Source organism: Meleagris gallopavo, chromosome 1 (genome assembly GCF_000146605.3).
Source record: "Meleagris gallopavo isolate NT-WF06-2002-E0010 breed Aviagen turkey brand Nicholas breeding stock chromosome 1, Turkey_5.1, whole genome shotgun sequence".
NCBI classification, from domain to species: Eukaryota; Metazoa; Chordata; class Aves; order Galliformes; family Phasianidae; genus Meleagris; species Meleagris gallopavo.
Window position 1 is genome coordinate 73,855,949 of NC_015011.2, and position 14,174 is coordinate 73,870,122.

General features: G+C 38.7%; 1 protein-coding gene across 6 annotated transcripts in view; it reads right to left on the reverse strand.

Annotated features, from left to right (window-relative positions):
* Positions 1–14,174, reverse strand: part of TSPAN9 (tetraspanin 9) — a 162,176-nt gene that overhangs the window by 4,473 nt on the left and 143,529 nt on the right. For 5 of the 6 annotated variants that reach the window (XM_003202598.4, XM_010717122.3, XM_010717138.3 and 2 more), the window contains 5 exons: positions 5,346–5,537; positions 3,683–3,757; positions 2,051–2,152; positions 570–701; positions 390–473 (listed from right to left, as the gene is read on the reverse strand). In XM_003202598.4, the coding sequence (XP_003202646.1) occupies positions 390–473; positions 570–701; positions 2,051–2,152; positions 3,683–3,757; positions 5,346–5,537 (585 nt within the window). Of the gene's footprint in view, positions 1–389; positions 474–569; positions 702–2,050; positions 2,153–3,682; positions 3,758–5,345; positions 5,538–11,510; positions 11,529–14,174 lie in introns of those variants that run through there. The other variant, XM_019617612.2, reaches the window with a different exon arrangement.

Below are 14,174 nucleotides of genomic sequence, written 5' to 3' on the forward strand. Positions count from 1 at the left end.
CCTTTTTTTACATACATATTAACTTACTCAGTTCAGTAGCCAATATTTAATTCATTCTGGCAATTTCCAGAACTTGGTTCCAAATTTTAAAAAGTCCAGTTCTCTAAGAGACAAAGTAACAAATAGATACTAAACCTGGTAACCCAGGCTCTGAAGTAAAAATGCAGATAAGAGAAACCCCATTGTAGCATGTCTTCTTTGAGGGTCAGCATGATGACTGACCTGTATTCTTTACAAAGATAAAGCCTCAAATATGCTCATAGAATAAATCTGACATTTTTGAAAACATGATCAAACTCAAAGCAGTTGAGGACCACTTTTCATGTAACAGAAACAAGAATGTTGAGAGCAAGACAAATCTGTGTTGACACACATCATACCAGCATTACCTGCATTATAAGGATACACATCCCAGTTGAGCCAAGGACATGCTTATTCTCATCAAACCAAGTCATAACTCTCTCATAACATCCCTGTAAGATGAAAATCGAATTCTCAAGATTACATTTCTTTCATATGCATTCCCTCTATTTTGTTCCTTCCCACCCCTCCCTAAGACTTGACCTTACCGTTTTCCACACTAATTCAGTGGAATTCCGTCCGCAGTCTTGAGAGTTTTCTGTACAACATCGGTCTGGGACAATGTTTTCTCCCAATACTGGGTACCAATCCGTAAAGTCATTTACACCACAGCATTTCATCTATGGTAAAAGATTAATAAATTGTCTTAACTAGACACAATTTGTGAAAAGTATACCATAGCAAACTTTCAGCTAGAATCATACTGTCATAGAATGGTTTGGGTTGGAAGGGACCCTTAAAGGTCATCTATTTCCATATTCCCTGTGAAGTGCAAGGATATCTTTCACTGCTTGAAGCCCTGTCCAACCTGACTTCGAACACTTCTAATGACAGGTCATCCACTACTATTCTGGACAACTTCTTCCAGAAATTCCAATGAAGAATTTCTTCCTTATATCCAACTTAATCTACTCACCATTAGTTTAAAACCATTACCTCTTGTTCTGTCACCACACATCCTGGTAGTATAGTAGAAAAGTACTTCTCAGTCATTCTTACAAGCTGACTTGTGTGTCATCCACAAACTTGTGGAGGGTGCACTCAATCACACCACCTATGATGAAGATGTATAGTAGTATTGGTCCCAGTAGAGATCTTTGAGAAGCACCACTCATTACTGGTTTCCATTTGGATGTGGAGCCATTGACTATGACTCTTTGGAAGCAGCCATCTAGCCAATTCCTTAGCCATCTAACAGCCCATCTATCAGACCCATAGGCTTCCAATTTAGTTGTACGAGTATTGTAGGGGAGTTATCAAAGGCCTTACAGAAATCCATGTTGATGACATCAGTAGCCCTTCCTTGTCCACCGATGCAGTAATTCCTTCAGAGAAGGCCAGTAGCTGCATCAGGCATGATTTGCCTTTGGTGAAGCCATGTTCGCTGTCTCTAAACACCTCCTCGCCTTCCGTATGTTTCAGTATAGCTACCAGGAATATCTGTTTCAGGATCTCTCCCATAATCATACCAGGCACTGAGGTGAGGCTGACCACTTCTTTACATCTGCTAAACAACTGTTTTTAAAGGTTGTTTTTTTTTTGTGCCTAGTGATAACTAAGAGCAAATACTTAATGATATTAAAAAAAAAAAAAAAAACAGTCCTATATCCAAGGTGTGTTAGCATTTTTGTCCCAGAGACAAATGCCCAAATGCCAAAACATGTGGTAATTTGCATTTGCCTACAAGTCCTGAATTGTTCTATATATGCAGGTTTTGCTACTCTTCCTCTGTTACAGACTATACTTTCACATGACAAACACAGTTCTCAGATAGAGGTAAGCAACTTTCACCTTACAAAGTATTACCTTGATCCTGAGTTTCAGAGTACTTCCTGGATATTTGAGTGAAGACCCAAAACAAAAGCCTGCATTAGCCATCTTTTAAATTGAAAACAGATCCTACAGTTAGCAGACTGTGGCTACCTTTGTAGCCAAATTGCTATTTTTTTCTAATGAGAAAATGAGTTACCTCTGCTTGAATGATATTCCATGCATTTTTCAGTCCAACATTATTTTCTGAATTGTACAGCTTCATACCTTCCTTCAAATCCTTCTTTGCGCTCTCACTGACCTGCATCATACAAATACTGAATGTGAGTGCACTGATATTTGTAGGGAAGGACTGAATTGTGCAGATCTGAATATGGAATACATTTCTTTTGTCACATCACAAAATTAACACAGGCAGAAAAAATCTCTCCTTTCTTCAGTACTCTCATAAGGTCTCTTCAAGCTCCTGCCAAGGCAAGGTCTGTCTCTCAGATTAATTACTCCTGGATTAATTTTCATGAGAATTTAAACAGCTTCCCATCTAGTAAGAGTCTATCATATAGTTACCTGTTCCAAACTAACCGAAGTAATCAGCATAAGCTGAGGTTATGTTAACTTTGTCACAGACAGATGTTGGCAATATATCACAGCAGCCTCTCATGACAGTAACTTATGGCCTAGTTTAATTTGCTAATGTCCTAAAACTGGAGTCTCCATCTCCCAAACTTAACTTAATTATTCCTTGCACAAGTTAAGGCAGGCTATAATTAATGGCCAATATGAAATCAATTGAGAAAGGGCATTATCATTGTTGGGACATCCTTGCAGGATTTAAAGTTTTCGAAGGTGTTCTTGCTTCAAAGGAGTAAGTTGGAATGCTTAACAAGAGGTCTCATATGTCCTATTTCTCATACAAATTTCTGTCCACGCCTGAAATTTTGAATGTAAGTAGGAATGTATCTTGGCTCTGACAGCCAAATCCAATGAAGGTTTGGAAAAAGGCTAGGAAGCAGTTTGCAGCTTTGCCAACTCAGCTTGCCAACTCAGCAGTGAGCTGGCAGAACAGAAAGAGTTAGCCTATGTATAGATCTAGGTATTGAGGACAAGCATTTTGTAAGATCTATTTCATTCCTCTTTCACATTTTATTCAAAAACAGAAGTTCACCCCAACTCCCTGAAAGTGGCAGACATCATCATGACAACCTGGGAAGAGATACAGTATGGACAGAGATCTATTTTGAAATGAATCTAGATATGCTCATAGCATAAGGCTCTGTCCTACGTTTAACAGAGTTCTCCAATTCCCCCAGGATTTTTTCAGTCTTACTGAGCTGCTAAGCCAGTGTTGCCTGCTTCTCTTAATCATTACCAGATAGCAGGATACAAATGGGCTTTATGAGAAGCTGCCTCTTCATCTACTCCCCAAACTCGCTCTTTGCTCCCCCAGTTCTGTAGAAGGATTGGCCCTAAGAAGATAACCAAGTCCAAACCTCCCAGAACCCAGATCCATAAGATTATCAGCTTTTTGCAGAGACATCAAATAATTATGTTGATAGGTATCTTAACTTTTAGGATAAGAGTAAACAGAAAGCTTTGGACCATGGCTTTTATTTCAGGGAGAAAAATGTTTTCTCCTAGTTGTTCTCTTTATAATTTCCTCCCTTCCTTTTTCCCCAGAAGCAGCTTACAGAAAACAGCCAAGACCTAAGGGTTAAGCCTCTGCCAAACTGAAGAGCAGACAAAACCCTCATATTTTCATCTAACAAAAGCAAATTGAGCCTGTTTTACTTGCTAGTAAAGATAATTAATCTGTGTTGTCATACTTGCTTACCTTGTCCATATAAACAAAGAACAAAATGAGTAATATCAGCTCTGCCAGGAGAATTATCAGCAAAACGATGAAAAACTAGAACAAAGAAAAACACTGTGAATATATATTTGCAAAACAGACACTTACGAATTGGAGATTATAGGCCTTGTCCACCAAGCCTTTCCTCTACTGCTAAAAATATGCAAGTTTGAATTCAAATTGTTCAAGTATGTTAATTGTTAATACTATCTTGTCACTAAAGTTCCTGTAGGTCTTACCATCAATGAGGAAGCATGCTGTTTAGTAATCTCTAAATCTTAAATTTTGCTCTACTATCAGTTTCCAAGTTTCAGCAGTACACACAGTCATACAATCTACAGAACAAATGTCACCTGTTACTACAGAGATAAATGTGATGTGCCACAGGAATAGTTCCTTTGTAGGTAGGCTTTAACTAGATCTGACTGCCTGTTTGAACAGTCAAGTGACTCAGCATTTCTATTTCTAACTGTCTGTAGTTGAAATCTCTCTCTGCAGGGGGCAGCCCAAGTATGAGCTTCAACAGCTTCTAATTACTCTTCATGTCCAGAAGCAACCTTCTAGCTACTTGTGGTATGCCACATAGCCATGGCATCCCCATATACACAGTGGGAGAAACGGAGGGTGATGTGCTGTACTTGAAAAGTTAGAAACACACAATAATTTGTATCGAAAGACTTCTGCAGAGCCTTTTAAGAATAAAAACATACTCTTAAAAAAAAAAGTAGTTTCTGTTGGTGTTGCAGTTCATGCGTATGAACAATATAGACCCCATTACTATTCTCTATTTCCTTTCCCAGCTGTACAACATACCAAAAAAAATCAAGAAAACAAACCAGCAGAGAGTGAGCAAGTGCATATTTGTCCTCCAGTTTAATTTTCTGAAGTGATATAAGGAATACTGCTCAGCTGCTCCCCAACAGCATATAAGGGAGACATTTACACATGAAAAACTCACATGATCCTTAGTAGTACAGAACCTGTGTTTCACAAACTTCAGTTGAATTGGAACTTATCTTCTTTGGAAGCCCTTCTCTCACCTTCAGAGTGGTGAGGATCATGATGAAATCTCCTGGGTTTATGCAAGAGGAGAGATCCATGGTGGAGAGATCTAAGAGGGGTTCTCAAACTCTGTGCTTCCTTGCTGGACAAATGCTGCCAATTACCAGATTATTAATTTTTATATCTTTTTAATGGTAATGCAAGGCAGTGACCCTGACTTCAGGTCAGATGCTTTCCACCAATCTCTGACACAGGCCTTATCTAAAGACAAAGTAGAAAATAGCCATGAGCAATTACGACTGGAATCCAAAAGCAGTTGTGCTTAAGATTTTCCAGTCAGTCCTTCTAACAAACATTTTCAGAAGGGCTTTCTATTTGACCCTACACTTCATTCAGAGGTAACTGAGTAATGTACTTTGGTATCTAATACATAAGAATGCACAGTAACTAGGATGCATTTGCTAAAGTACCAGCAATATTACTGTGACCAAACCTGTGGAATGTCATACTGCAATCCTACGGAAGACAGGAAGTTAAGGGAAATGCTAGTGATCCACAGGACTGCTTTGCACTGGTAAAAATATTTTTTAACAAAATAATCACAAAGCAATGGTGTTCATGAAAATAAGCATTGATGTCTTACACTCAAAAGTAGGCACTTATTCTCCTTGATAGCACCTAGGCAGCCCAGGAAGCCGGTCACCATGATGACTGTACCAAAGGCAATGACTAGGTTGGCAGCTGAAAGTGATGGAAAGCTAGGAGAAAATGTGGCGAAGTTTCCTTGTGACACTGACAGCCAGATGCCCACGCCCAGGAGCCCACAGCCACATAACTGCAAAGAGATAAAATAAAAGTTTAATCATTGACTCCTTCCTCTGCTCTCTGAAAGGAAGGAATTTTTCAAGCAAACTTCCAGTTAACTGTTCTGCAGTAACATTCTCACTGACTTGGTGCTGAAACAAAATTAATCTAAAAGTCCTTAGCTAAACCTAGGCATGTAATTTACACTGATAAATTTAGTTAAAAGCCACTTGAAGAACTCTACTTTTGAAGACTCAGCAGATGAAGTCAGAGCTACCAATTTATCTCCCAGCAACACAACCCAGCACAAGTTTTCTTTAGGAAGGACAAAAACATTATTTGAAAGAATGCCTTATCACATTTATTTGTGCAACCATCTACAATCTCTCAGAGTATCCAGCTCCATAGTTCCTCATTCTAGGCCAAGCAAAGAAGTCATGGAGGTAATTAAAACATTATCATTTCAATATCATTTAAATATTTGTCATAATATCCCAATAGCCTGGGATAAGTTTTTTGATGAGTTGTCATAGCATCACAGTTGTTTGCCATTATTCAATAACAATCAGATTTATAGATTTATTATCTACAGGAAGCTCAACTTCCACTACTCTCTACCAGAGGCAGAACCCAGAGGAAATGCAAAGCTGATAATAAAGCACAAAATTAACTTTTTTCTTTTCTTCTCATCACTCTTAACAATACCATATCTGGTTAAAAAAATAAGGTTCTAACCATAGTCACATGGCAGGTCTCCTGAAGAATAGCCAAGAGTAATGTGTATACTACAATGGGACTGAAAGCTGGCTATTTTTTAATACTTGCTTAAAATGCCTGATACAGAACTTCCCATCTAGATCTGTGATCACTGTGCAGAGAAATCAGAAGTAGACAGTTAGTTGTGTTTTCATTAAAATATGTGATATTCTAAAGAGCAGTATTACAGTTCTGCGCCAAATCTACTCTTCAGAGAATCACAGAATGGCTTAGGTTGGTAGGAACTTTAAACATCAATGAGCTCCAGTGCCCCTGCTGTGGACAAGGTTGCACCCCCTAGATCAGACTGCCCAGGGCCCCATCAAGCACAGCCATGAACTCTCCGAAGGATGATGCATCTGTGACTCCTCTGGGCCATGTCTTCCAGTGCCTCACCACTCTGAGTAAATAATTTCTTCCTAATGTCAATCTAAATCTATCTTCTTTTAGTTTAAAGCTTCTAATGATAAAGTATTTCTCCTCACATATGATAGTATTCAAAGTTGTTTGTCTGTTGTGAATCCTTATGATTCTGGATTTTTCTTTGCTGATTCAATTTGTCTTCAGTCTGGCTTGTGTGAAAAAGAGATAAGTGAACTTCTCTTCCTCTTCCCATATGCCCTTGTTGTCTTCCTGCTCTATTAGCTTTCTCTTTTCTTGATCTACACCTAGTTTACTTCCTTCTGCAAGCTATGAACAACTTACATTGCCAATCCTAGTCCACCTGAGTCATTTCAATTCTAGCAGCCTGATCCACCTGCTCATTGCTTTGATGTTCTTTTGTGGCACAATACTTGAGTATGTGAGCATCTTCATGATGTACTTACATATCCATGTTCTCTCCTCTGGCAGCAATATCCTTCTACAGTGTAGTGGCTTAGATAGGTTTGCCTCTGCACTGTTGCCACTGCAACTCTGCCAGTTGCTCTGCTTCTGTTGTTGCAAGCACATGGCATTTGCCACCATTCATAAGTCAGTACACAGGTACAGCACTGACCACTTTTCTCATTCAGTGATATCTAAAGCTAGCTGGGTGGCCTTCATTTGTGCAAATTAGCTCAATTCACCTTCAACAGTTTCTACGACTTTTCATACAGGGTTTCATACAACAGCTTTCTACCTCTGATGATTTCCACAATATGATGGGACCAAACAGTGAACAGTTTGGGTCAGCTATCTGGTCTGAGTACCCTCACTGTTCCTTGTGCACCCCCTTCCTTGCTGGCAGTGCAGCATGAGAAAATGAAAAGCCCTTGGCTTAGAATAAGCACAGTGACAACTAAAACATCAACATGTTATCATTATTCTCATCATTATTCTCATTAAACCCAAAATAAAGTACTTTACCAGCCACTATGAAAAAAAATAATGCTATCTCTGCTGAAACCAGGACAAGCTCTGTTATGAATCTATACCAAAAAGACATAGGAACTAACTATCTATCCAAAATGAACTTCTTTGTATCTGACTTCCCATACATACCAGATTCTCACTGGGAATGCCCGGCTGGTCCATGTGGCACAGATTATCTATGAAGGATCATCTTTTCCACTGCTGATCAGCCCCATTCCTTAGAGGGCTTAAGAGAGCGCCATACAATTTACACCTCAGATAATATGTACAGGCAAATAAATAACTATCTAATCATAAGTACATAGTTGCTTTACTTGCAGTAATTTTGTAGCAACTTTTAATATATACTTGCCTTACTAGTAGTAATTTGTAGTAACATATAGTACAGAAATTCATGGAAACAAAACCTAAATTTCCTTGTTTCTTATGAAATCCTATGAACTCACTCTTGTGGTGGGTCAGGTAACTCCCACAGATTGTGACTGTTACACAGTAGCATCACTGTTTGAGGAAATCACTGTCAACCGGGATCATATGCACACAGTGAAAGAAAACCTGTATGTAAATACTGTAAGGAATATGAATCCCATTGCCCATTTGACTCATCTGGTATAATGCAGCGAGCCTACTCTGAAGGACTCAGTGCTTCATGCCAACACTGAATCAATGTAACATTTCCTGTGTACAATTCTTTTAATACAAAAACAAAAACAACAACAAAAAACACCAAATACAGACAACAACAAAAAAACCCACATCTGTTATTCATACTTAATTACTTCAGATTACTATTATTTTATTTAGGAAGAAGCACTCTGCCACAGAAGAAGTCATGAAACCTGGATTCCTATAGATTTATGATTCATTATTGGATTCTCAACTTTCTGATCTGTTGTGAACTAATATTTGTTAATGCTCGTCCTCCTTAAGGGCACTTAGAACAACTTGCTTATGCATGGATTCTCAAACATCTGATAGAGTTGGAGTTTATTCTGCAGGCTACTTCCAAGGGAAGCACAGTCTATGCCCACTGAGTCACAGATTCAGTTTTATTTCTGTCTTTGTAGAGTTCATTAAAATGGAAGTTAACTTCAACTGAAAATAAACCCAGAAGACTGTTAATGGAATTTCATTTATTGCACTGTGTACTGTACTCTGTAGGCATTCAACAAAGATACACTTTGATCTAGCCTCTATATACAATGCATGTTAGCCTCAAAGGTCACCTGCAAAAGTAAACACACTAGGTTTGTTGTTTTTTCTTATCCCAGATGCAATTTGTTTGGTTTACTGACACACGGATGACTCAAGAATTTAACAAATGTAAGAAATGAAATTAAATATTTCAAGTAAGACCTAGAAAAAAATAGCTTTAATTTCCCTATCTCTAACTTTTTTTTTTTTTTAAATCACATATCAAGTAACCAAACACCTACTAAAAGAGCATCTGTAAGTAAGAGGTAGTATGTACAGATGCTCTTTTATTAATTTCAGAGTATACACACCTGTAATCCCTCCGGATCATCGGTTATTAAGCTACCTGATACGCTTACCCTAAAGTTTTAATAGAACTAGTTAAATGGCAACTACTGAGAAGAAAACCAACAAATTATGGCAATAGGCAATGACTTATGAATGCCTATTTTAAGCATATTTTTCCAAATAAAAGATGATCATTATCTTTCTTTGTCTCTCATCCAATTTTTTTACAAGAAAAAAAACACCTGAAAATCTAATGAGAGGCTTCCCGTGAGTAACTCTTTATACTGACAAGCACAACTGCAATACTAGATTACTTCAACTTGTACTACAGTGGACTGCCTTAATTGTCAAGCTGCCAATATGTTATTTGGCTAAGAAATTATCCAAGTCCATATCTGCTAATGTAAATGCAAATATGCAAATGCAAATATGAATCCATATTTTCATACTCTAATAATGAGTCTTGTATTTAATTTCTGGGTTATCTATGCTTAGGAAAGATGCATATAGATATACAAGTTATTCCTCCTCAAAATACTACCCGTAGCTATTTAGAATTACATTTAAGAGTTTTTTAACACTTTAGGAGACCTTGGGTCAAATCACAAATCATTTAGAATTCCTCTGTCCTATAATTTTCAGTTTTTCCTAAGATACTCAAAATTTCCATCATCCTGGGCTGCCTTTGTAGAAAAACACATACACCTTCAGAAAATGACTTGTACACCCAGAGGTGGCATTTATTTTGGGTACAAAGAAAAGTAAACAACAGCATTCTATATACCACACACAAAATAAAAGATAATTCACGTATACAGTGTCACGGAGTTATCTCTAGATCTGTGTCCATGACAGGGAAACAACAGGTTGAAAAAAAACAGCCTGAAAAAAAGGGGGGAGAGGGGAACAGAGGTGCCAAACAGGCCGGTTCGGCCAGTTCTGTGGCTAATGGAGCAGGGGGACCCATGGACCCACGCCCCAGAAAAGAGGAAAGGGGAAAAGGGGGAAAGGTAGGGAGATGAGCCTAAAAACAAAACAGAGGCAACAATCTGAGAAAAGTTATTTACTAAATAAGATATCAAAATGCAAGATAACACAATATACAATATAATTGGAATTGAGGCTAATAAATCAAATAAAATGAAAAAGAGACATAGAGTGTCCAAAACTAAAGGCCCTACTCTAACACTGAAGGCGAAATGGCTAGGGAGCACACAACCGCAGATGATCAAGAAGGGGGATAAAGAAAGGGGCATCTCATGACTTGTGAACAGTTTTTATCTTTCCTGCTGAACGAAAAAATGGAAATGAAATAGTGAGCCTCTTGGGAGTTGTAGTTCTCTTCTGAGAACCAGATACCTGGAAATATCGACAATACATGAAACTGGAGCATTAACTCTTTAACTGCCTGTGCACTACATGATGTTATGATGTGGAATACTGATAACAAAAGTCATAAAACCATGACTCTCCACCCCTTATCCCACATCACTACATCATGCTTAACATATATATATATATAAACAAACAATAATTAACATGCATTAAACATAGATACACACACCATATATATACATGCATGGAATTACTGACTGCACTCCTGCAACATCAAATTCCCCTGTGATATACAATGAATATCCACATTTTTCTGCATCACCCACCAAGTGGATCCAGGTCCCTGAACAAACACGATTCCACGGAGAGGTTTGTCCTTTCCAGAAGCTGGGAGGATCCAAACCGCTTTTCCCGACATGCTCTTTACATGTACTACAGGAACCTTACTTCCCTTTACAGTATGTAGGGAGCTGGATTGGGCAGGATCATCGCAACTGGTAGATCCTCAAATGTTGACCAACCAGGTGGCTTCTGTCAAATGCTCCTCTCAATGCTTAAATGTTGTTAAATGGGTACATTGCTTTCAACGTAGCTTTGAACAACTCACTGTATCATTCAATTTTATCAGAAGTTGGTGCATGATAGGGGATATGATAAACCCATTCAGTACCATGATCTTTGGCCTGAGTATTTACAAGATAATTTTTGTGATACGATTATCTGACTTAAATCTTTCTGGAATGCCATATCACCATAGGACACATCCTACTTCAGAATTCATGCTGATCCAGACCTCTGATCAAAACCTATCATATATTTCACCTCCACAAAACAACATAACTCAGGCAGATAGATATAAAGAATATCGTACGGCTCTAGTGGGATGAGATTTTGCATAAAGAACTAGCATGAACTGCATATGGATTCTCCTATCCATCTTTTCATTTTCCTATCAATCTGGATAATATATATATATTAACCATTATGGGGAGCAAAGTCATTATTTACTTGAGTACTATGACTTAGACTAAATGCAGTCAAAATCCTTCTATTATTTCTGAAATACAAGACCTCTCACCTTTAAGATTGAATAATAACACTTCTGTACCCCACAGAGGTATCTTCTTTCTCTAATTCCAATATCCTTTTGAGGAAAAAAGCCTAAAAAATTAAAGCACTAGAATAATCAGGAAAAAGTTAAGAAACAAATACAGAAAACACAGAATACAAAAGAAAAAAAACCTGTCTATCTTATTAGCCCACACATTTCATTATTTTGTGCATATTTTTGTGCTTTTTCTACTTGTATGGCACATATGAGCACAGAAACTCCTGAGTTAAAACATATCTCTATTTTCAGATACACTAGTTATATCTCTGTCAACTATCTCCTCAGTGTGATCTGAGAAAAAAACAAGTATATTCTATAGCAGTAACTAACATTCTCATGTTATACAGATTACCAGCTGGTATTCTTGTATGGTTTTGTATCTACCCTGCATTTAAAATGGGTTTCAATATTATGCAAGAAACACAGCTCTTCTCTGAGGAGACAGATATACAGGGAACGGAATGCTCAATAGTTTGAATGTCTGTAAACTTAGGATCAAATAAAAATAAAATAAAAATAAAAATAAAAATAAAAATGAAAAAGAAGAGAACAAAATATGTTAAAAAAACCTCACAGTTCTGCACTCTAGACACAAAGTCTAGTTTTGTTTAACACTGAACAGCATACGGATTTCAATAGTGAAAGCTGGAGAGAGATCTCACCACTTTCCCCAGCTGAGGTAAAGGAGCATTGCTGTTTTTACTAAAATCATAGAATCACCAAGGTTGGCAAAGATCTCCAAAATCATCCAATTCACCCATTCACCTGCCACTGATATTTCCCCACTAAACATCTAAATGTTTCTTGAATGCTTCCAGGGATGGTGATTCAACTACCACTCCAGAATCTGACCATTCTTTCAGAGAAGTTTTTTCCTAATGTCCAAAATGAATCTCCCCTGGCATAACTTGAGGCCGTTCCCTGTAGTCCTATCATTAATTAGGCTGGAGCAGGGGACAAGTCCCATTTTGCCACAGCATCCTTTCAGGTAGTTGTAGACAATGATAAGGTCTCCCCTGAACCTCCTTTTCTCCAGACTAAGCCATTTCAGTTCACTCAGCTGCTCCTCATTAAGATTTGCACTTCAGACCTTTTACCAGCTTGGCTGCCCTTCTCTGGACATGACCCAGAGCTTTGATGTCTTCCTTGGGCTGAGGTGCCCAAAAATAAAAACTGTACTTGTAGTGCAAATGCTAAGTCACAGTTTGAAACAGTTATTGAGCACTTGGTAGGGAGGCAGGGCCAACTCAGGGGAGCTCAGGATCCAGGATCCACCCCTTCCCAAACCTCATTGAAGGGTTGGCAGTGGAAGTGAGGGTATCTCATTTGGAGATCCCTGCATATCTGAGGCCTTCTGAAGGTGAGCAGCTTCTTTCCTTTACTTCTGTGTCCACTGCTGTTATGTTTGAGCAAATCCTCACTTGCTACAGCCTGGGATCTTGCTGCTCTGCTGTCATTGTTTCATTTTCCATCAGTGGTACAGTTGGTGAGCCAGGGACGTGTGAGAGTACGTACTTGGAATGGATTATCTTAAAAACATTAGCTAGTCATTGGGACCCCTAATACTCCCAAAGGATTAAATCCTGTGGGAAACCCCCAGGATTCCTGGGTTCCCAATGGCTGAGTGCTGCATGGATTATTGAAGAATGGGGACCTGTATGGCTCCATTATTAAATCTTCTTCCAAGATGGCAGAATTTCTGAATAAATTAGAACAAACTTTCCTAACAGCAGAGGAAAGATTAGTAGTACCATCTGCTATAGCATGGTCGTTACTAGTAAATATTAATGCATACCATTCCTCTGAGGAAGGAATGAAAGACGAAAATTACCTTCTAAAAGCCTGTATCGAACAACTGGAAAATAAAATTACACCTCTGATGGGGCAAACTGACTCATCTTCAAATGGAATCTCCCTTCTAAAATTAAGAAATATATCATTAGATTGGGAAAAGGACTTCAATCAGCAGGATCCTTGGATCCCTGATGAATCTAAAAAAAAAAAAGGAAAATAAAAGAGACTAAAGTTCACTAGAGGATCTGTGAACTTCAAATCCTCTAGAAATCTAACCTAAACCTTCTCTGTCTCAGTTTAAAATCATTCCCCCTTCTCCTATCACTGTCCACCCTCGTAAAAAGCCATTTCTTCCTCCTGTTTACATGTAGAACTTCAAGTACTGGAAGGTTACAATGAGGTCTCCCCACAGCCTTCTCTTTTCCAAGCTAAACAAGCCTAGTTCCTTCAACCTTTCTAAATAGGAGAGGTGCTCCAGCCCTCCAATCATCTTAGTGGTCTTCCTCTGGATCCGCTCCAAGATCTCCACATCCTTCCTGTACTGGGGGCCCCAGGCCTGGACGCAGTACTCCAGATGGGCTCTCATTAGAGCTGAGTAGAGGGGGACAATCACTTCCCTCTCCCTGCTGGCCACCCCTTTTTTAATGCAGCCCAGAACACAGTTGGCCTTCCAGGCTGTAAGAGCACACTGCTGGCTCATGTCCACCTTCTCATCCACCAGGACCCTCAAGTCCTTCTCTGCAGGGCTGCTCTCAAGGAGATTTTCCCCTAGTTTGTATAAATACCTGGGATTGCCCTGGCCCGAGTGCAGCACCCTGCACTTGGCCTTATTGATCC